Raw genomic sequence first — 23,344 nt, forward strand, 5'->3', positions numbered from 1 at the left:
ACTATACCACTCTGTGCCACTCTACTCTGTGCCACTCTACTCTATGCCACTCACACAATACCACTCTACAGTACTCCACGCCATTCTACTCTACTTCATGCCACTCCAGTCCACTCTGCGCCACTCCACAACATTCCCCACCATGCCTCTCCACTGTATGTTACTCTATCTACGCCACTCCCCTCCACACAATTGCACTATAAGGCACTCTACACCACTCAGATCAAACCCTTGCCACTCCACTCCAATCTACTCCACTCTATGACAATCCACTCCACACAGTGCCATGTATTGCCACTCTACATCTCTCCATTCCTCTCTACTCCACTCCACCCTATGCTGCCCCACTCTGCTGTACGCTACTCTATGCCACTTCACTCTATACCAATCTACTCTATGTCACTCTACTCCTTGCCTCTGTACGCCACTACACACAATTCCACTCCACGCCTCTGTACAGAACTCTATGCCTCTCCAGTCTGGCCCCGGGCAAGTTCGCCTGGCCCCTTTTATTGGCACGGTCACCTGACTGGTGACACCTGTAATGGAACTGTGTGGGGTGAGTGTAGAAGCCAGCCCTCAGGGAGTTGCTAGGAGCACAGTACATTGCCGAACACTAGATCGTGTCCAGCAGGACACTACATCATGGCCATGCACAATGCTTATATTTCCTGTATTTTAAAGTTTTATCATTTGGAATACGTTTCCTTTATACTTAGCAACATTATTAAACAAAATGCAAACTAACCCTGACAAGACAAACACAAAGAAAATATACCCAAACTGTTGTACAATGAGCAAAACGTCTTCGATTATTATATTTGATATCAATAATAAAGTATATGTTTAAAAGCATTAACTGGACATAAAACAACGACGCAAAACAAAAAGAAAACAAACATATGACAAATAGCTAAACATGCCCTGCAAATAGGTCTCCAATTTCTAGAACAAACTGGGTATATTTTACTAGGAAGCACAGATGTGGTCAACTCTTATTTTCTTATTCCGAGGGATATTTTCCAAAAGCAAATGTTACTACTGTTCCTAATGTCACCACCACTCATCCTAACACATTGGTTCTTGCTCCTGTTGCTACACTGTGTAATGTAGCGGAAAGTATTTTTTAAAATAAAATATGTGATTGATATTAAAGCCACGACTTTAAGGTGGCGAAAATAGGTAATCCTGACAACTGGGAGAATAACAAATTATTTGATGGCTTATCTGTATCCTTCACCATTGCTTCATCACCCCAAATACAAGTTATTAACTGCTGGGTTATTACTGTGTGCTTTTAAATGGTGTCCCTTTTTTGACTGTATCGTCCTATTCAAATGTATGCTGTCATCATGAATTGGCAATTTTATATTTTACATTTGACAATTTTAGGCTCAAAAGTGATAGCATTGAGTTGGATGGAGCGCAAGTCGTGCAGCGTATAGTGTTACACCGGAGGTGAGTGTTCCGTTAGCCCCCCTTGGTTCCATTTTAAGGTTTTTTTGAACCTATTCTTCGCATGACATGTGAAAAATGTCACGAGAAAAGAGCAAAACAGAAAGCCCATTTGAATAAAATTAGCTACCCCAAAAAACCACAAAGTGGAAAGCCAATCAAAAGAGACACTTCCCTCCACAAACTAGCTGATGCTAGCTCAAAATACGCCGGAGAAATGTGCGCAAACTAATACTATTATAGTGGACATTTAATTAGTTCTATTTTTTTGAGGTACCAGGCTGGGCGTGTCGATGATCTTTACATAGAGAAAGAGGAAACATGGAACATATTTTAGCTTGTGTGGAGGTTTTAAATACTGTGTCAATTTCTAAAGTGACAGTGCATCTGTAGTAGCCTGAGGTTTTTACATATAGCAATTTAAGAAATAAATCAAAGATATACATACTGAAACTCTCTCGATGAATTTGCAATGAAGCAGTAGGGTTAAAGATCTTTGAAAACCTTGTCTCAGCTAGATCTCTGAAGGAGAAGTGGGTGGTTACAAAGTCACAGTATGGAAAATGCACTCAGAGCAGGTGCTTCACATCTTTCATGAAGGAAGAGGGAGAGGTATTGGTCTGGAGTTTAGAGGGAAGGACATTCCAGATTTTTGTTGCTCCTTAAATCCCGGAGAGAGATCACTTTACTGCTGAGATTTTTAGCATGTAGGCAATATCTATAATTTATGCACCAATCAAGCTAGCTATAGTTGCATCTGAGATCTTTTAGTAACTATAAAATAGTGATATGATTGAGTAATTTTTCCTGTTGATCAGACATGCCGCTGCAGCAGGTAAAGCATGGTTTCTGACCCACAGGCACAAGACAGGCTGCATGCATAGACTCCAATCATAGATCCATTATTTCATCTGAAATGTCATGGTACGAATCCATTGCATACACAGTAAGGCAATGTAGACTCCTTATCAAAGGAGTTGAAAGGCAATAGAAAAAGTTAATAAAAAGTTTTTGTATATTATATTGCCAGCATAAATCAAAGGCGAGTATCTGTTTCTTCTAACAAGGAGTGTTGTTGGGAGCACCAGGCCGAACGTTTGGATGCACATAGTAACCATTGTCTGCATTGGCTTGCATTCGCGTTAACAAATAAAAATAATTCAATGGAAAAACAAACAGAACTGTTCAGGATCTCCTTGAGTAAACAGTCCTATTCCGTGATCTCTCCGGTTTGCTTACTATACAACCCCTGAGAGAATAGCATTTTAAAAAGCATAATTTATCCTGTCAGTTTAGTTCATAACCGTTATTTGGCTGAAATGAAATACAGTCATAAAAGTACATAAATAAAACACATACATGTTCACAAGTAAAAAACCGTAAAATATCCCCAAGTCACATCATTAACATCTCCAATGTATACAGTACTTAAAACACAATAGTGTATACAATTCCGGCCCGATTGCAAATTTTAACATATAAAAAGGTACAACCAAGGTCACCTAGAGCTTCATACCTACATTATTTAATCTAATATTCTAAACAACACCCCTAAAATTGAGGTGAGTTTACTAAAAGTCAAATAAATCAAGAGAACAATGAGAAGCACATAGTACTCCATTTCCTTAATTGTTGCTATACGCTTTTCTTATTTTTATGGCATTCAATATAAAAAGAGGAGTCGCTTAGGGCCATCAAGTGTTTAATAGCAGCTTTATGAGATCTAATGTTCTGGGAAACAAACATAGGTTTCAAATAAAAGGACCTAAAATACTGATACAGTTTGCAGAACAATAGAAAGTGCAGTGAGCTTTGTTTACTTTGGCCATCACAGGGGGGGGGGGGGTCATGACCTCATGTTAGGGAAGACAAATCAATGGTGCACAATGCCACATCTCAATCTTACCAGCACAAAACGGTGCTGCAGATTAGTTACACATAATAAATAGTTATTGGTCCCCTCCTCCTTGACCGAGGATTTATAGAAAACTACTGACGATTTTATTCCCATCATCCAGATCATGTTTATTCAGTCTCTATTGTAAAAAAACATCTTTAATCCTATTCTTGGTTAGTAATGTAATTAGGGTAGGGTCTTACCAGATTGACAGATTAAACAATTTACCAAGAAGGGAGTTAATATAGGATAATCAGGGTATACTTAAAACTTTATCCTATCAATACAGGGCATGCCGTCTCAGACCTACTTCTTTTATCTTGAAGCATGCAGTTACTTTACAGCTGCAATGTTTTTTAGGAATCCTAGCAACTTTTGGACATGCAGCAATTAGAATTGAGACTGTGTGATTTGACTGAGGTGGCGTTGCATTAATGGTCAATTTTCTAGTGACCATGGATGGTGGTGGCCTAACTCAACATTGCAGGTTTTTGACCATCTGCTCTCATGACTTAGGTCTAAAGTCACCATGTCAGGTGAAGCAATCAGCAAGCTTAAATTCTTTTTGGGGTTCACCTTGAGGATTTTTGGTAAAGATATGACCTTCTTCCTGCGCTCTTCAGCATCTCTTTCTACTCCCCTGTTTGTCTATCCCCTACTGCTAATCACATATGGCAGATTAGCTTAGAGCATTCTGTTCACTTGGGTTGGGAAAAACATTAAAACACTATAAGGGAGGCGACTGACAAACGGCAGCGGGACGATATTTTATTATTATTATTGCATCAACCATGTGCATTGGAAATGTGCCCATTGTCCTTGATTTACAGGTTTTTCTACTGAATCCAATAAGACATTTTAAGAAAAGTCAGACAATGGATTACTCACAGCATTATCAATCCAGGTTAAAAAGTAAACTGCCTGTCATAAAAGAGAATAAAGGCCTGTTCCTATTGGAGCAGACATAACCAAATAGAATTTTACACAGCCAAGATATTTAAAATTTCACTCACTGAAACTTTAATGGACACAAAATGTTGTAATTCTAAAACTCAATGAGAAAGCTGCTTCATTATATTACCAGATAAATGACAAACTCAGAGAGGACTCCTCTCCTATTCAAGAAACTTAGCATGCAGAGGAGGTGTGTAAAGAGAAAAATATATATTTCCATATTCCTATACATGTTTTCCCATGCCCCCAGTAATTGATCCAATCCAGTTTTTACAGAATTTGCCTCAACTGGGGGATGGAGATAGTTTTTAAATCTAATATGCTTTTTCTCTGCCCTCCAATGGAAAATTTAAATTTTCTGCAATTTGAATAGATCAAGATCTATGAGCAGGTGTTTCCGAACTTAACCGTAAATCTCAATCAAAACAGAAACTGCTTTGGAAGCAAAAACTCCATTAGCACACCACATTTTCTCTCCATAGTCCTTTAACTTGCTCCATTTCTAAACGGGAAACCAGTACACACAAAAAAAGATAGCTATTTAATACTGCAACATATGGCATTGTTGATACTGTGTTGAAACGTAACCTAAGAGTGGTCGTAATACCAAAAAAGCCTGTAAAGGACAGGTCAGCCTTCCGCCATACTTAAGGAGGTAAAATGATAACCATTAAATCTTGGCTTATATTAATACCTGTTATTTCATAGTGCTTAGTAAAAAGTATATAGGCTATATCAAAAGTGAAGCATTGTTATTTTCCGCACCTTTCTTCAACAGGTTGTAAGATTTCACAATAGGGCGGCCAGAAGGTATGGCAGCAGCAGTGGCTGTTAAGCTAGACCGATTAGAATGTCTGGGGCTCTGGATATCTTATTATAAACAATAGCAAATTATTAGTCAGCAGCTTTCTCTAAACATCATCTCAATTTACAGAACTTCAAATCAAAAAATCTTTATTTAGATATAAACAAATATCTTTAAAAGAGGTTACAAAGTTTACATTGTGTAGCTACTATTAAAAGGCAAAGAAGAGCATGTAACAGTTAATTAGCCAACAGTAATAAAAGGGAAAGGAGGTTATCAGCTCTTGGGCCTCCTTAGTCCATTACAGTTAAAAATAAGGTGAAAACACAGGGTGATATGATGAGAAGAAAAGTAGGTGAAAACATATTATGCGAGAAACTTTTCCCATCAACCCTTTTTTAAAATGCCCGTTGTCCACGATGTCGTGCAAGTGGAGGACCGCCAACAGTCCTGATCTCCATGTTAAAATATGGTTTTGGTTTTGTCCCCCCTCAAAATTAAGGGCTATTGTGGAGAACATCAGAACGGTATGGGGGGATGCATTAGCAGGGCCCAATTTGGTTAGGATGTGGTATGCCAGCTGAATGAATTTTGTGAATTTTATATTTAAAACGGTGTTTTCTAGATTCAAAGCCGCCATAATGGCTTGCCTACAGGTTCGGACGCCCTGATTGTTCCATTCAGCTTTGAGTTTGGACCTACGTTCAAAGTTGAAAGCTGGGCAGAGGCAAGCCACATGCGAAAGAGTCTCAGCTGCTTTGCCACATCCTCTGCAAGTTGCATCCTCTGCTGTATGTCGCCATGAGGGTAGATCCTGCAAAAATCGCCAATCACCCATTCTGATGGCAGTAAAACTGCGTTTAAGGTACAATGTGTATGTGCAGGCCAAGTAAGAGGCAGGGACTAACCGACTGTATGAGTGTATGAGTGTAAGAGAGCCCATGCGTGGCTGCGTTTTGAAAAAAGTGCTTTGTCCATGATAATAGATTTCATTCTCGCACATTTTTTAATCCCCATTTTAAAGGCTGACTGACCGGGGTTAAGGGCCCATAATTCACTCACTGAGAATTGCTGGATTGCGTCCTTGAAAAGGCAACCAAATGTTCCACCTGAATTTTTCTCGGAGATTTCTAACCAGACTAAGGATTCCAGTGTACCAGGGACCGCCTGCCTCAGTTTGTGGCAGAGGTTCAGGTATGCCCCGATGTCCGAGGTGTCGTAGTTTAATAGCCCCAACTCTAGTCTTATCTGTGCAGCAGAAGCGGACTTTGGAAACTGGAAAACCTTTTTATAAATTTCGTGTGCATATTCAAAGCGGTTTCAGTTTACCCCTGAATGTTTCTATGCCATATGATAAAGTGGGGCCAATTTTTGCTCTCATTACTTCTAAAAGAGGCATTAAAGTTGGACCTGAAAGTTTTTTAGAGAGCTTGCTCAATGATACCGCTAGGGACGTGGCTTTGACTGTAATCTCTCGACGCTGTTTTAAAAGGTTGCGTCTAGAATCCAGATGGACATCTAGGTATTATATATGATTGACCAGTGACAAGGCGTTCATTGTTAAATGACCTGCCACCGCCAGTGTATTTACAGAACTTGTTTCTCCCTTATTAGCCAATTCATTGGTATTATATCATTAGAGATTTTGAAATATTAGGTGTTAGCACAAAGGTCTTCACATGATTTAAAGATAAAATCTTTGATTTCTGGAGTCATTCCACATTCCAGAATCACATTATGTGGTTTTAAGGCAAAGGATATTATTTGGACAAATTATTGCTGTGAGGCATGCTAGGTTAACTATTTCAATGGAACAACATCACAGAATTTATTAAGTTGTCACCAAAAAGCTCAAGACTAGTAACAGGGTCTATGATGAATTATAGCAAGGTTTTCATCTAGCTCTTCGGACTAGTAATTTTTATTTGCATGGTTTAACCATAGTTTGCTTTTACGTTCAAATATACTATAATCAGAATCAAGTAAACTACCTCGACGTCTGTGCAAGATTTAAGCAAAGATTTTTTGTGGATGTGGTCTGGATGGGATTGGAGGCTTCTAAGGAGAATACCACATTTAAATGTAAGTACATTGTCTTCAAGCTTAAAAATTATATATTTATACGAGTGCATTACACCACATTTCACAGGCAATCCGTATTACCGGCAAAATGTTCATTTTACACATTTTCAGTTGAAATATCAACATACATCATTTAGTTCAGAACTTCACTGAAATAGAACTTCTTTGTGCAAAACTATAGATTTAAGATACTGACTTTAGCCATTTTACTAATATATATGTCATAGCTCAACAGCAAACGAATGGTAGGCTGTGCCCTACACAGATGCCAAATAACAACAAGTTATCCCTGCTGGAGTAATAACTCATCCTTGTCCTTCAGTATGGATTATGTTCTCTCAAAACATGAGGTTTGCCTAAGTAAAAATTAAAGTCTTCTCAAACCTGCACATTCCATTCATTAAAGGTTTTATGATATATGTCCTAGTTTCTGCAAATGTTCTAACTCAAAAATGAATATAATTTCTTTACTGTATGCACCTTCTGAAGCAGGGTAATATACGGACAAGCAAGAAGACTATGGCCTACCGGTTCATGCATGGAGTGGCATACATATCGGCTTTGCAAAGTCACCAATAGCCAGCACCATGACCCTTTTAAAGACTATGGACCTGATTATGAGTTTGGCGGTATGGGAGCGGGCCGCCATGTCACCGCCCCTCTCCCAACCGCCAAGCCTCACCACCAGCCACCTGGCAGATTACGAGTTATTGCCTTTTAACACGGCCTCGCAATGGGAGCGCCAAAGCCAGTTCCTGCACGGCAATGACTGTAAAGTCCATGCCGTGCAGGAAAGGGGGTGCATGCAGACAGGGGGGCACACCATGTGCCCCCCCTGCATGCATCCCATGGCCCCGAGGGAGCAGGGGGCAATGAAATGCCCCCTAAGTTTCCCCACTGCCACCCTGGTGTTTATGGGATCACCGCCATAAAAAGGATGGATGTGAGGAATCTTGTAATATGCTTGGCGGTGCCGTAGCACCACCACCAGCATACTGCGGCCTTCAGACCGCAGCACCACTGACTGGGATCTCAGATCCTTGGCAGCTGCGGAGGTCCTATTGCGTCCGACAGCCGTACTCATAATACAGTGGTCAGACTACTGATGAGGAGGTCCATGACCGCCACAACACCACCTCGGCGAGTTTGGCGTTGCTATGTACTGTCAAAAACTCGTAATCTGGCCCCAAGCCGAATACAACCAGAACCAAACTTGATAATGGTACACTTAAAATTGGGTGTACTGGACATTACTTCCAACAAAGATTATGCTCTCGCATGTTTTTGAGAATAGACTACGTCCACCAACATGTGGTCCCCAGATTTAGGTTAGGGGATAGCTAAGGGCTGAAATCTATGATTCTTACCAGTATCTCTGCATCTAAATCTATGCATTACAAGTTATTTCTTCCACATTGGGGAATAATATAAGGGCCTAGGATACCAAGTCCAATGTTGAAGGTTTTTCCCACTACTGAGGGAAAGAGCGGCCCCAAATTGGCTCATTTTTACCACCTGTTTAGATCAGGTGGTATATGTTTTGGGGCCTCTTTAGGGTCGTGGAGTGGGGAGCAGGGGTGGTGAGGTTAAAGGATGCCAGACCAGGTGATAGGTGAGCATTTTTCTGCTCCCCTGATGCTGCCTTTTAGAGCACATTCAGGGACTAGGCCAGAAGCTGTTAATCAAGATGCCTCCTCACTCCTGGCAGATCTAGCCACACTTGAGTTAAGTAAGATCAATGATGGCCCTACTCACTCAGCTGGTCGCACGTTCGACCTGATCCTTATTTACTGGAGCTACTTCCCCATCGACTTGGACAGACCATTCTTTAATAGAGTTTCAAATCAGGGGCCCTGGGACACATGACGTCCCCCACACAAACTCTCTTAGCTGGCGCAGACAGTGGTGTAAACTTACGACCGAACACCTCAAAGATTTAATTCCAACTTCCCAGGGACCTGACTCGGATAGTTTCAAGGAGTGCCTTTTCCGTTTTAACTCTATAATTAGAACCACCATTGATAATCTAGCCCCCCTGATATAGTGCCCGAGTTTAACCAGACGCTCTCAGACAGCCTGGCTTTCCCCAAATCTCCGAACAGAAAAGAGTCGCTGCAGAAAACTGGGACGACACTGGCGCCTCTCATATGACATACAGGATAAAGAAAGATATAAATTGACCTTGGCTCAATATAATAAATCATAAAATACGCTCGTAAAACCCACGTAGCACTGCAACTTCAACAGTCAAGGAATGTCCCCAGAAAACTCTACCAGATATTAAAATCTTTCGCTAATCCTAAGGCATGTGACAATGAAGAAACTCCATCTCAAGCCCTGTGTGACAAGCTAGCAACCCATTTTACTCAGAAAATTGATCTGAACTACAATAAAATCACCTCAGCTGGTAGCACCCAGACAGACACCATGGCAGATTACTCGCCGGCTATATCTAATGTACAGACGTTAGATAATTTTCCTGCACTTAAGCCTGAGGATGTAGAATCAATACTAAACATTGCAAAATTAGGCTCCCCGCTGGACATCATTCCTCTCAGGCCACCTCACTGCTTTCCAAACAACTTGCTGCTCCTATTTTTTCAATCCTCAACTGCTCTGTGAAAGAGGGTCATCGCCCTCACGAATGGAAGGCAGCGCAAATAATTCCGATCCGTAAAAATCTTAAGGCCCCCATGGAGGATTTATCCAATTATCGCCCTATTTCATTGCTTCCTCTCCTAAGCAGGATATTAGAAAAACATATAAATAAACAGTCGAAGCTTCATGCTGCCTTGATCCATCTCAGTCGGGCTTTCGACCCAAACACACCACAGGAATTGGCTTTGGTTGCGGTCACTGACAATATCAGAATGTCCCTGGACAATGGACAAGCAGTGCTTCTTGTGTTGCTTGATTTATCGGCCGCCTTTATTACGATCTCCCATCAGACTCTGCTCAGGAGACTCAGGGAAATTGGGCTCCAAGGGAATGCTTTACACTGGATGTCGAGCTTTCTGTCTGATAGAACTCAGACCATTAACCTAGTTCCTTTCCGCTCTAAGACTACAAGACTACAAGACTGACTAAGGGAGTACCTCAAGGCTCTTGTCTCAGCCCCACCCAATTCAACATATATGTTACTCCCTTAGCAGGGTTATTGAGGAATTTAGGATTTGTTCCAATATCCTATGAAGAAGATACTCAGCTCCCATTTTCCTTTGATAAAAACAATCATAATGCCCAGTCTACTTTTTCAAAGGGCATGACGGCCATCGCTGGCTGGATGAGGTATAATTTCCTCCAACTTAATGCAGGGAAAACTGAGATTGGGTTGTTTGGAGATGCTTTGGTGAGGTGGTCCCCAGGATGATGGTACGAGAAACTGGGACTGCTCTGACTCCCAAATTGGTGATCAAAAATCTGGGAGTCTGCATTGATCAGAAATTGACAATAAAAAAAGCATGCCAGATCTACGGTCGGCGCATGCTTCCATGTGCTAAGTCTTCTCCGAAAATTATTCCCCTTCTTACCTTTAACCATTCGAAAAACTCTTATCCAGGCACTGGTGCTAAGCCACCTAGACTACTGCAATGCTTTGATGATTTCAGCTAATGAAGAATCCTTAAATAGATTGCAAGTCGTCCAGAACACCGCAGCTTGTTTGGTCTCCAATGCTCCCCCCGAACGCTGTCTCTCCCCCTTCTGCAGCAACTGCATTGGCTTCCGTGCGGAAGCGGATTGGATTTAAGATCTGATGTATGGTCCACAAATTTTTGAATGGCCAAGGTTCTAGCTACCTAGCAGACAAAATCACCAAATATCTGCCACCTAGATCCCTTCGATTAGGGTCCAAACCTTAACTTCAGACTCCGCACTATAAAAAGCTTGTCTAGGCACCTAGCCCCTTTTAATGGAACCAACTTCTGATCCATTTGTGACAGTGTCCAGATTATTTATAGTTCAGAAGGCTTCTAAAAACCTCACTGTTCTAATTTTCTCCTTTTCTGTGGTGGGCTGTAGTAACTCTATAGCGCGGAGATAACCCTGGCGGGTTAATTCAGGCGCTTTCTAAATCAATACATTTCAAGCTGCCTGCAGCCCCACAGCTTGCAGCTCCACTCTAAAGTCCAGGCCTAGAATTATTGGAGCCAGTAATTTTGGCCTAAAGTCACAGGAATGTCAGAATGGTCCAGAGCGATATCCCGCTGAGGATGTCATTCTGGTCCATTTCGCAATAGGGGCCTATCTGTCTTGTGCTATACCACCTCTTCTTCAGTGCCATCCTACAAGGTGTTTAAATTCAGATTTCAAGATAAAAAAACACAATTCTCCCAGCCTTTTCTTGGCTAGGCCTGGGTAATTGTTGAAACCTAATCAATAAACCACTGGAAGCCCTGGATAACCTGCACTCCCATCTTCTCTTAGACCAGTGCTGATAGTGAGATGGGTGGACAGTGTCTAAAGAATTAATAAAATGCTACTTTTTGCTTTCACTTTTTCCAAAACCAAGTCACATTTACTGCAAATAGCATGAAATAGGATACTAAATGTGGTGCTCAAACATTGACTTCAACACCAAGGAAGAGCCAGTGCAACTTTTCAAAATGAGACTTAAGTTAGGAATGGTGTTCTCCATTAATTTTCCATTTGAAAAGGGATAATCCACGTATTACATTAATTCCTTGGGCCCGAGCAAAGCTTAAAGAGACTTTCAAGCCAACCTACTTTCAAAAACAAAAACCTGGATAATACATACTCTTTTACCTCTTGCAGTTGCTGATAAGACATCATTCAGCGCTGTACTTCACTCAGTCAAGGGTGGCTCATTTTGTGTTAATTGTTAGCACTGACAATGTTTTAGTCAATTTAAAATATGCAGGAGGGGAGATATTCACCTATGCAGCCCTAAATGGGTTATGCAGGGAAATCGGTGTCATCAATGTACATCAATCCTTGAACTGACAAACTGTCCACTTGGGTGGAAATGTTAACATTTTAACATTAGCCTTTGGTATGACGGGCAGGTACAATTTAAGCAGAAGCCGCAAAGTTCTGACCATTGCTAGCGTCAGTTATGAGTGGGAACTTGTTCAGATTTCACACTCCGAGGCTAGAGGCAGAAGTGACCTGCTGTTTCACTGAATAGTGCAAAGGGCCAAGGCAATTCATACTCCAACCATATAGCTCACCCCAGGGACACAGCAATAAAGTCTGTAAAGTAACAATGATTCCGCCTGCCCACAAACCAGGTCTACTGGCAGGACACCATAAAGCTAAACTATCCAGCCACTTTATTCAAAACCAGGAGTGCTTAGCAAAGAAATTAATGGGCACCAAATACAACACTAGGATGCTATATAGTCAACCATTTAAAGCCAAGACATGTTATTGTCCAATTGCATCTTTAAATCATACTGCGACAAGCTTCGAGAAACGGTCACATTATTATATAGTTTGAAACATATTAGAAGTTTCTTCCCTTGCATATTTAATTTATTATAATTTGTGAACTTATTTGACCATTTCTATTTGCTTTGATTAAGGGTCTGGCACATTCTTTGGGTGTAATTACTGAATCACACAAAGTCTCCCTTTCCCTCTCTGTCTTTCTTGCCAAAGAAAACAGGAACCTCCGAAGAATTCGTATGCGCAAATTTTAACATGCCGTACTTAATATAGGGTGTGGATACCTTGGCAAAAATAGGATTAAATCCAGTAGTGCATGTTGATTTAATTGTGGCCTTGTCATTCAGAACAAGTTGTACAGCCTGGGTGGCACCAACATTTTTTAGAGCATCGCAAATCAGCGTATATACAAAGCCATTCGATCCACGATGAGGCATTTTCTTCATGGTAAGGACTATTTATTAGAATAATTGGGATCTCTATCACCCCTGTAGTTTTTTCGGGTTGTTGGGCACCACTGAGGCTAAACAGGTCTTCAACTTAAACAGACATGACAATAATGCCTCTGCTACCAAAGTGCTTAACTCGGTTCCAGTGCTCCGAAGTAAATCCTGTAAAGCTCTCTGCGGTGCTCAAAGGGCAACCCACGGGCTGGGATAGACTTTTCTGCAATTCAAATTCAGAATACACGAGTACACCCCCAAAAGGGACGCCTCTGCTCACGAATATGCCCACTAGGAATAATTCCTACTTACCATAAAAACGCATGGGAGGTAGCAGCTCCTTAATTAGTACAGATATGCAAATAATGGAATAAACTACCAAGGAAATTCGGATCTATTAACAAATATTTGGAGACCTAAAGAGCCATAAAGACCTGAAGTCCTGACTAACTGTTATATGCGGTTTACAAACATATCTGAACTGGGGTGGTGAAGTGAGCTAAAGAACGATGATGGATTCAACCAAAATCTGTGACTGAGGGTGAGTGTCCAAGATCTGTGACTGGGAGTGAGTGTCTGAAAAGTTTCAACTCTCCGTCCATCACCTCCTTGTAATTGCTTTGTTCACAATACGTTGGCAGGGTATGTCCAGACGTTGGTCCCTTTCTCACTTTGCCACTGGATTCAAGCTACCCTGGCTGATGAGGGCTGTTAGTCCGAAACCGGTCCCAGGATGCGTGTTTCCAGTCCAGGGAAGCCATGAGTTTGCAGTTCGGGCTGGACTGTTCCCATGAGGCACAGGGTCAAGACTGATTTGCATATGGCTGTGTCTGAACTGGGGTGGCGAAGTGAGCTAAAGAACGATGATGGATTCAACCCAGCTCTAAGGCTGTGGGTCAGTGTATGAAAAGTTTCAGCTCTCCGTCCTTCATCTCCTTGTGTTTACTGCAAATATATTTTTCCCCTTCTTTGCTTTCCATCTGACACATAAAATGCTCCGATATATAGCTTTGAAAAGATGCCAGTACACTCTCTGGGCATCTTACACAAAAACAATACTCAGCAGTAATAGTTTAAACTAATGCATGTAACCTTAGAATTAGAAGCACTGAACCCTGGCCTGCAAAGCACCCTGGGACTTTGACAAGAGGAAGGAAAGTTCTATAGAAATATAGCATTCCAAACGTAATACATTACATATATAACCTTTACATGGGTGAAGGAAGAGGTACTCATTCAATGCTGATCCCTTGTTTTAGGTCATTCTGAGGCCATGTAAGGACCCTTCACTCTGTACATCACACAGGCCCATAGCCTGCTGCACATCATTGCTAAGCTATATGTAAAATTTCTTGTCACATGAACGCAGAACTCCTTCTCAGTTTTGTTCAGAATGGGTGATGGGTGGGTAAGAACATTGAATGACACTGCTAGACATACAGGTGATCCTTTAGTCTGGTTGGGTAGTTGCTCGACGAAGAGAAGTGCCGTGATTTAAAGGTCATGGGTTTGAATCAAAGCAATGATGTCTCAGCTTTCCATCCTTCTGATGGCAGTAAATTGAGTGCCTTTAAATTGGCAATAGTAAGACTGGATATTTACAGTGATACGTAATGACAGAAGTGAGACACAAAGCGCTAAACAACAAGTTATCAAAACGAGTCATTATTGATGCAGAGGTGCAATCTTATTTGAGGTGAGTGGGCCATCTTTGCAAAGATCCTGCCTAGGAATGTTTTCAGACTCAACGTTGTGATGGCAGTATGAGCGGCATATGTTAGTTGGGGTGAAAAGGCGAACTTTATATGTGTGTCATTCTGACACTTACTTCTGCACGACTGTTGTCTCTCCTCCGCTTCTCTTCCTGAATCAGGAAGCACACAGGCTCCCCTAAGCCAATCATAACACTGCTGTCGCCAGCATGACAGCAGTGCCGTCATTGGTCTGAGAGCCTGGTTCGGTGCTCTGGCAGGGAGTGGGAGCCTGTGCATGTTCTCCACCCTGGCAAATTAAAGGCCAGAATGAGCAGCTAGGAGTCTTACCGATGAAAATCTTGTGAGGAGTGGACTATTTAAAAAAATTTAGATACTTCACTTGTCTCCCTTCTAGTGAAGGTCTGCTGCCAATATACCAGTGGCGCTTTTCTCTAGGGTTTGGGACTCCATAAGGATGTGCTGAGGTCTGACCACTTTTCATTCTCCATGTTCCCAATATATAAGAACCACAACCTCAAGACACATAAAAAGAGGTGGGGACTGCAAGTCTTTATTTAATTAAAGGGGGACCGTGGAGTAGGTAACAAGTTGTGTTTTAAATATTTTCAATTGCGTTGTTGGGTACTCTCCTCTAAGTGGAAATGGGGCAGGACGGGACCTTGCATCCCTTGAGATGGATTTCAGGTATATACAGAATCTTAGCATCTAACAATATTACTTCTTACAGGAGGACAAAATGGCAGGATTGTGCAGAGCTCATTTTGAGATTACCCAATGTAATAGCATGGCATTCAGACCAAAATCCCCCTGTTGGGACTATATCACTGAGAGAGACATAGGATTTCAAGAATCCCAATGCACATCTAGATAGTATCAAAATTGTGGCAGCTTTATCAGTTGTGACATGAATTAATTGGTCTGGCAGTTCAGGCTGCACTCTTCCTATTGGAGAACATGATAGATCTCTGTCTGGAGCGGCTTGGTGGATGAAAAACAATCTAGAATGGGGCTTGTACGATTGCCAGTGCCTGAGATTAAGTCGAGCTTTCTTTCCATCACCCTAGTTGTTTTTTGCAGTACATGCCCTAAGTACGAGTTTAGCCAGGAGGGGTTCCTGTTCCAGGGGTCTCAAGCTATACCTCACTGACGAGCATTAAATAGATTGAAACTGGTCTGGGGTTGCTTGTGTTACTTTATTTTGGGCAGTTTGGGCTGGACAGTTCCTACTGGAGCAGGATCAAGACTGATTTGCATATGGCGGGTCCCTTTCTAGAGTTGCAAAGTGGGTGAAAAAAATGGTCTGGAACGTGCCCACGAGCATTCATCAGATGTTGAGATTAATTCAAGTATTCCTTTCATCATCTTGCTTTTCATAATTAAAAGTATGACCTCATCAGCTTTTTATTCCTGACTCATCCTAATTTCAGGTAGAAAATGTCGAATGATTAACTAGTTAGTCAAGGTATTGTGAACCATATCTTAACATATCGCGAGCATCTGCTCTAGTTTCTTGTGCAGTCCTATATTCATTGTAATGCTATTTTTGGGGTCCATATTTGTTTTTTAGCCAAGTTTTGGATTAAGTATGTGTTTGTTCAGTGCTACCATGGATAACCTGCTCGATGAGGCCATTGGTATTTGATAAGTGTGGGCACAGTAGCCTTTGCCACCAGATAAATCTGCCCTTGGGACCCTGAGTGACAAATGCTTGCTCGTGTAGCCCTGGATACTGGAAAATATGCTGAGCACATCCCTGGATCGCTTTTGGGTTTGGTAAGGCAACTCGTACATTGTTTAGGGAGCTTTGGGGTTCTCTTTATTCTCAAGGGTCTGTTTGTTAGGTGTGTTGGCAGCAGACTGCCTCTATGAGATTTCTATCCTTAGATATTTTTTCCACTCTCTTTGTGTCAAGAACTCTTATCAGCGAGGTTAACCGTTCCCAGGCAGAAGTCTCCCAAATAACTTTGATTTCCAATCTCAGAGATCTGGTTACTCCACAACAAATTCTCAAGCATGCCTTCAGACGACAAGACAGACAATGTCATTATGACAGTGCTGTAATTCAACCGGAAGGATAAATTAATGTTTTCAAGGAAAAAACATTGCTTTGTTTTCAGTTCAAAAGAAAGGTTGAATCTAATCCTCAACAATCTCTTATGACTTTCAGACAAGTAATGATTTGCACCTACAATGAATGAGGAGTTGACCGTTGAAAGGTAATCAGTCTATGTTAGTGAAATCCACATTAGCGGAGTATACATAAGTCCCATGAAGGAGAACGGTCACAAAGGAGAGAGGTCACCTATGTTAACACCAGCCTTCCTCTTTAACGATTAATACCTTCCTGGGAAGATATTTATTGCTTTGTCATAGACGCAAATATTTTGTAGCTTCCTGAGTGGAACGTGGGTGGGTTATGTGTGACAAAGGAAGAGACGCATTCAAAATGCTGCTCGACCACTACCACAGGGCTCACAAGGAGAGTCTCCTCCACCTGCCTACGTTTTAGTGAAAATACAACACATAAGCCACTCTAAAAATCATGGGGAAATTGACACTCCCATTCACAGAAGGATAACTGAGTGAAGAGTTCCTATATAATGCAACTAGAATTAGTAGTACATTCTTTAGAGATAGCAGTCTCACGTCTGTCAATGTATGCCAAAAAGATTGTCATGAAGCCACTTAATCATGACTCAGGATGTCTCCTACTCATGCTAATCAAGGGCCTTCAATCCTATAGATTTAGACAACTAAAGACCCACATGTTCATCAATGAATGTTCTGCTTCCCAAAGAGCAAACTCTAAATGCCCATTACTTACAGCGCCAAGAAACCGCTAGGTGTTAGTTGCGCTTTACAAGAACTTTTTACATTACATTACTTACACTAAGAAAAGTAAAACGTCTCCGTGCTCTCAGCTGGGCATAGTGAAAACCAGGTAATAATGATACGTCTCAAACAAGAATTATTCCTACATTCCACAGGCAATGGCAACATCTCTAGATGTACATAATGGGTTATGGCCAGATTTATTATATTCTGGCAGACAAACTGTTGTTCTGCCAGGGCAATGGAGTAAATTCCATGTCATCCTGGTGGGAAGAGCACCCACTCGATTTATAAAACATTGCCAGGAATCGCTGTCACAGTGGTTCCTTTCAATGCTTTTAACAGTCCGGTGTAAGGCTCCGTCAACATGATGGAGCCTTGCACCAAACAGCGTTCTTTTTTATTTTCAGAAAGAAAATTCAGGAACTGGATTTTCTTTTTGAAAATATAAAAGATAATGCCCTTCCCATGGGAGCAATCTCCCAAGGAGAGTGTAGCATTTTTTCATTTTTACTGTCCCTTACCCTCCAGCGTTTGTCTGGCAGTGACACACAGTAAAAAAAAAGCACCTCAATGTTCACCCATCCTTATTGGGCGGGTGGACATTTAGCCTTTGGAGTACTCACCGCCGTCACCAAACTTTAGGTCCGCCCGCATCAAAATAGAGAGAGGACCACTATGCTAGTGGGGACGAAACTCTGTTGCCATTTTGACAGAGTTCCTTCTCCACCAATATATAAATCAGGACCTCAGTCGCCAATGAAAGCTTTACAGAAAAAGCAAATATCTGAAATGAGGCTAATAACCATGCAACTTACAGATTGTTTGGGACAGGCATGTACCACAGGCATGGTTCAAGTCAATCCAGCCTTCCACCTAAGCCTTGAAACCCAACTTTTAAAGAGGAACATTGTTCTCAAGAGTTTAGCTGCTCCATATCACATCACAATCATCTCTAAAATGAATACTACATCAGAGTACCTGAAAACATCACAGCAAAAAACCTTAAGACCGAGGCCCCTTGGAAGATGTGCAGGCACATCTGGGAAGGACGTGACAACTCGTGCCATCTTCTACAGTAATTTGTCCGATGTAAAGTATTATGTGGCCCTGCAAGTACCACTGAGAATCTGTGGCAACATTACCGAAGCAAAACACATCTTCTGTTCAAAGACTTTGTTTACTCTGCTGAGTATAACCAAGTCTAACTAAAAATGTATTCTCTGCTGGCAACCCAACTGGGTGGAAATTAAGGGTGATAATACACTGTACTACAAACAGGGCAGCAAAACCATGATAAAACAAGCAAAAAAAGATAAAATTGACAAATCATATTCATGGTCTAACATTTCCCTAAGTTTAGTTTTTGTACCTTTGCCGATGCATGAGGCGACGCGCCTTGGTCCAAGAGCAGAAGTGCCACTTTCTGATTATCGTAGTGTGCTGCTACATGCAGTGGAGTTAACCCACTCTAGAAACACACGCAGAAACAATTGTTGTTATAAAAGAACACAAAGGACAGTGGAGTGCATTAGAGTGTATCTAGTATGTGCAACAATTCAAATGTGAATGTCCACCACCACACCAGTAGCCATTTATGTGCAATACATTCAAAACAAAATAGTGTCCAAACGTGCTCATTGAAAGTGTATTTTAAAGATGTTTAAGTTGAATGTGCATTCAAAAAGGGATATCCTTTTGTTCCTACCTTCCCAGCAGCATCGGGCGAGGCATTTTTCTGAAGTAACAGGTTTGCAACTTCGAGTTTCCCATATTTTGCAGCCACGTGTAGAGGAGTAAACCCTTTCTGTAAGAGACAATTATAGCAAGTACTGTGAGACTCGAGTCCATGGTGTGCAGTAGATTTAATGCTCAACACACACTAAGGGCCTGAGCTGAGCCTGATGAATAATAGATGCTGCAGCACACAGGGGCACTATGTGCCAGCAGAATCCTCACAAAGGGTGCCAAATCTGCCAGTGACATGTCAGCCCTTTTATGAAGGGCCATTCTGCTTCCACTCCAGACCTCAAAGCTTGACCTTTGCATTTCAGCAAATACCTATCAGCTGGTCCTTCTTAACTCATGCCTAGCAGCTGTGTGATGGTGTGGGCCAGTGACTCAGTTGTTGGCCATTGAACCTGGAAGCAATAAAACCTGATCCGAAGGTGTGTGATTTTGCTCACATACATCTCTTTGTATCATAAAGTGAAATTTTGTGAGCAGCAGGACCGGCAAACACAGCACAGTGTGCTATCTAGTCCTATGCCCTTTACATGCCACACCCGCACCTCTTGCTAACACAACCATGATCCTGTAGGCTGGTCTGATATGGAACACACACACACACCAATGCAAAACACCTCATGCTTCTGCCACAACAGAAATATTATCCATGCATGTCCCTGTTGCTTACTGGATCTATGGCCAGGCAATACTTTACACAAAAGTAGAGATAAATGGAGTAGGATTTTAAACCAACAATAATTTCACATTTAGGTATCTATTGTGCAAGTGGAGTTAGTGTTCAATGCATGGAAATTACAAAAGAAAGCCCAGCTCAAAATGATTAGCATTTCTAGCACTTCAGCATTTTGTAAAAATATATTTACTTCATTGTATGATATTCACATGGAAATGCAGCCTCCTGTCCTCAGTAACTTCAGGGACACAATTATTAAATAAGATGTAATTGATTCTTCATTATGTGATATTACCTTCGATTCATTTCTCTAAAAGTTTTTGTGGAGTAAGCTTGGTCACAAAAAACACACAATTAATTTTGCAGTGCAACTTTGACAAATTTACCACCAGTTCCTGTTACACATTTTGATAAAAAAAGAAGACTAGATTTCATAGCTATTAATGGGGACAGTAAATAGGTAGTGGAGATGTAAACATAATTGCACTTGAGTATTAATAATTTGTGAGGCGGAAACCCGAGTCTTAGCTAGTGGCAAACTAATAGCACAATGAACACTAAGGTTCTGCAGTTCTAGGGCAATAGATCTGAGGGTGGAGGGAGGACAGTTAGTTTACTAAAAAATAGAAGCATTTACAAGCAGTGCAGTGATGCAGCTGAGCTTCACTGTCACTCATTTTACAAAGAAACATAAAAAAGAAATAGATAGTTTTAGTAATAAATCTAGCCACAGTTGTGTGTGTTCTCACAGGACTGGACTACCTGGTCAGCTGCGGCATAATGCAACAATATAATAAAGTGTATTATGTCTTAGGCCCTGTCCTATACCATGAAACGTATTTTAACTGGTAGCTGGTAATGCAGAACAAGCCAAAGCTGTAAATGAGCATTGCAAAGAAGACATCATTGACAGTTGAAAGGTACTTAGGCCTGGTTCTAAGTGGTTCCTCTAAGTGCTAGTTGAGTTTGCACAAAATGAATGTCAGACCATTGCTGATTCCTTCGCTTACGTTTTCGAAGGGATAGTGCAATACCACATACAGCATAATGTCTGGTAGATGGAGACTGGGCGGAAGCATGATCTAATTTCCGTTGTCCATTACAAGGACACTGAAAGCGATGCAAAGTGAAAAACAGTCTACACGATTTAAAGAAACAGAAGATTATCTGTTCCTCTCGATCGATTTTTGAGCTCAACTGCCCTACAAGCAGAGTTTGAGAGGTGACAAAATGTTTTGAGATTTCCAGTAGAGTCCTTAAACACAGGAAGGGTCACAGTGCTGTCCATAACGAGCTGGAAAATACCAAAGGCAAGGTACCATATCGAGCACAATATAACAGCTTTAGATTGGTGTAAAACATTCAATCGAGCGAAAGCCTTTCTACCATTACCACCTCTGCATGGAAGGTAACTGACCTAAAATCACACTTAAAAATGATGGTAGAAAAACATATTTAAAGTGGGTTGATTCAGATGTTGTTGGTGCTGTGGATGCACTCTCTGAGAAGAAACATCTCTTCATCTAAAGACAGGAAACTACCCAGACTTCCCTAACCTGTGCTTTCTTCAGTTAACAAACTGTTCACTCAAGTGTTTGTCAAGTGTCTGTTTAGCAGCTTCATGTTGTACATTTTCCTAAGAGCTAAAACTATCATGGCTCCTTGCCAGTGGAGACGACAGTCTGACCCCGCTCCCCCCAGCCTTAGCTGTGGACTTTACCTCCATTTTTTAAATACAATTTTTAGGAGGTTTATATAGCACAAATTAGACCCGAAGGTATCAGAGCGCTTTACATGAGCACCATTTTCGTTACACACGGTCACGTTCATTTTGATGCACGGGACAAGGGATTTGTCCTGAATCACCGGATGCCGAGTGTCCCTGCCGAGACTCGAAGCTGGTTCCCTAGCTTCGAAGTCGACCGCCCTAGCCACCAGGCCACATCCTCTCCATAATAATACTGTATTAACTACATGTGTGGTATTGAGTGAGGTTTCTTCAAACTGCTTTGGAATAACTTAACATCACATAGGAACAAGACCTAACTAAAGCACACTATTTCAATGCATTTTGAAGTCAGATATTCTGTTGATAAACGGTCATTACATAGGAAAATGCCAGAATTAGGGTTACACTCTATGCAGTGAGATAGAACTTCTGTGCACAAATGTGCCTGCAAATAAATTGAAATAGACCCTGCAGCACGAGTCTGCACTGACGTCAGGAAACTATTGGGCAGCCTGACACAGTCCATTCCTTCTCACACAGTTCAGACCCTTCACAGGTAGTCCTTATTTTCTCTATATAATAGGTGAAATACTGATTGTTGGCATACATGTTTCGGGCCAAGATTTCACTACAGGAGTTTGCTTGTGAAATCTGAGATCAGAAGTAGCATGTAATACTGAATTAAAACTGAGCTAGGACATAAGAATACCTTCTGCAGAGGCTCCTGCCAGAACACAGTGATAATGGCCCCTCCTTACGATCAGAAACCGCTGCCATTAAAAAATCTAAAAAAAATCATTGTTTTTCCAGATACGATTCATGAAAGTTGCAAAAAGGTCTGCTCTGCTGAAGCAAGCCACTCATTTTGCCCTACTAGAGGTTTCAGCCTTTCACACTTGATACTGAGAACCAACTGTGTTTTCAACTGGGGACACGCCATCTCTCTGCTCTTTCATGCACCCGTTTTCTGATGGGTTAAAATAATAGTTGATAAATAAACAACTAATGAATATTGCCTCGGTTACTTAACTTGCCGGAGACCAGTGCCGCCTACAGCTGAAACATGTATGTACCGTCATAAAGTAACCCACATTTGAAACGCACCAACATTAAAATGTTTTCAGCTCATTCTTGACACAGATTATGGATTGTGGAATGGTTTGTTTTATGATCACGATACTTTTCAACGTGTAGTCTATGCATCTCGACCTGGGAGACATCTTGCCTCAGAAATAGGGTACTGAGTGGAGGGCATTTTAAGAAGCAGTAAAATACACACCCTCTAAATACTAATTATATTCATTGTTTTGAGAAACAGGACTTTTTTTTACATCATTAAACTCTAAGCCAGGGCAAAAGAGAGAAAGGCAGAAAAGGGAGATTTCTTATCATGTAGAGCAGGCAGAACTTCATCCCATATATGTTTGGTAAACTGTTGCTCTCTGTTATTATTCGCCTTCTGAAAAAAATACCATAAAATTCTCCCTGTTTCATCTCTAATTATCAATTTTGGAAAAGGTGATGGACAGAGTTTCTGAATGATGCAGAATACTCCTACCCAGTCAAGAGATCAGGGCTTGATCCAGCTCCGTTTTTTAGCTCAC

At 41.3% G+C, this 23,344-nt stretch overlaps 1 protein-coding gene across 9 annotated transcripts in view; it reads right to left on the reverse strand.

Moving 5' to 3' along the window:
• ANK3 (ankyrin 3) overlaps positions 1 to 23,344 on the reverse strand; it is a 2,005,091-nt gene that overhangs the window by 450,331 nt on the left and 1,531,416 nt on the right. For all 9 annotated transcript variants that reach the window (XM_086921764.1, XM_086921763.1, XM_086921757.1 and 6 more), the window contains 2 exons: positions 19,298 to 19,396; positions 18,962 to 19,060 (listed from right to left, as the gene is read on the reverse strand). In XM_086921764.1, the coding sequence (XP_086777890.1) occupies positions 18,962 to 19,060; positions 19,298 to 19,396 (198 nt within the window). The remainder of the gene's footprint in view (positions 1 to 18,961; positions 19,061 to 19,297; positions 19,397 to 23,344) is intronic.

The sequence above is a fragment of the Lissotriton vulgaris genome, chromosome 5 (genome assembly GCF_964263255.1).
Source record: "Lissotriton vulgaris chromosome 5, aLisVul1.2, whole genome shotgun sequence".
NCBI classification, from domain to species: Eukaryota; Metazoa; Chordata; class Amphibia; order Caudata; family Salamandridae; genus Lissotriton; species Lissotriton vulgaris.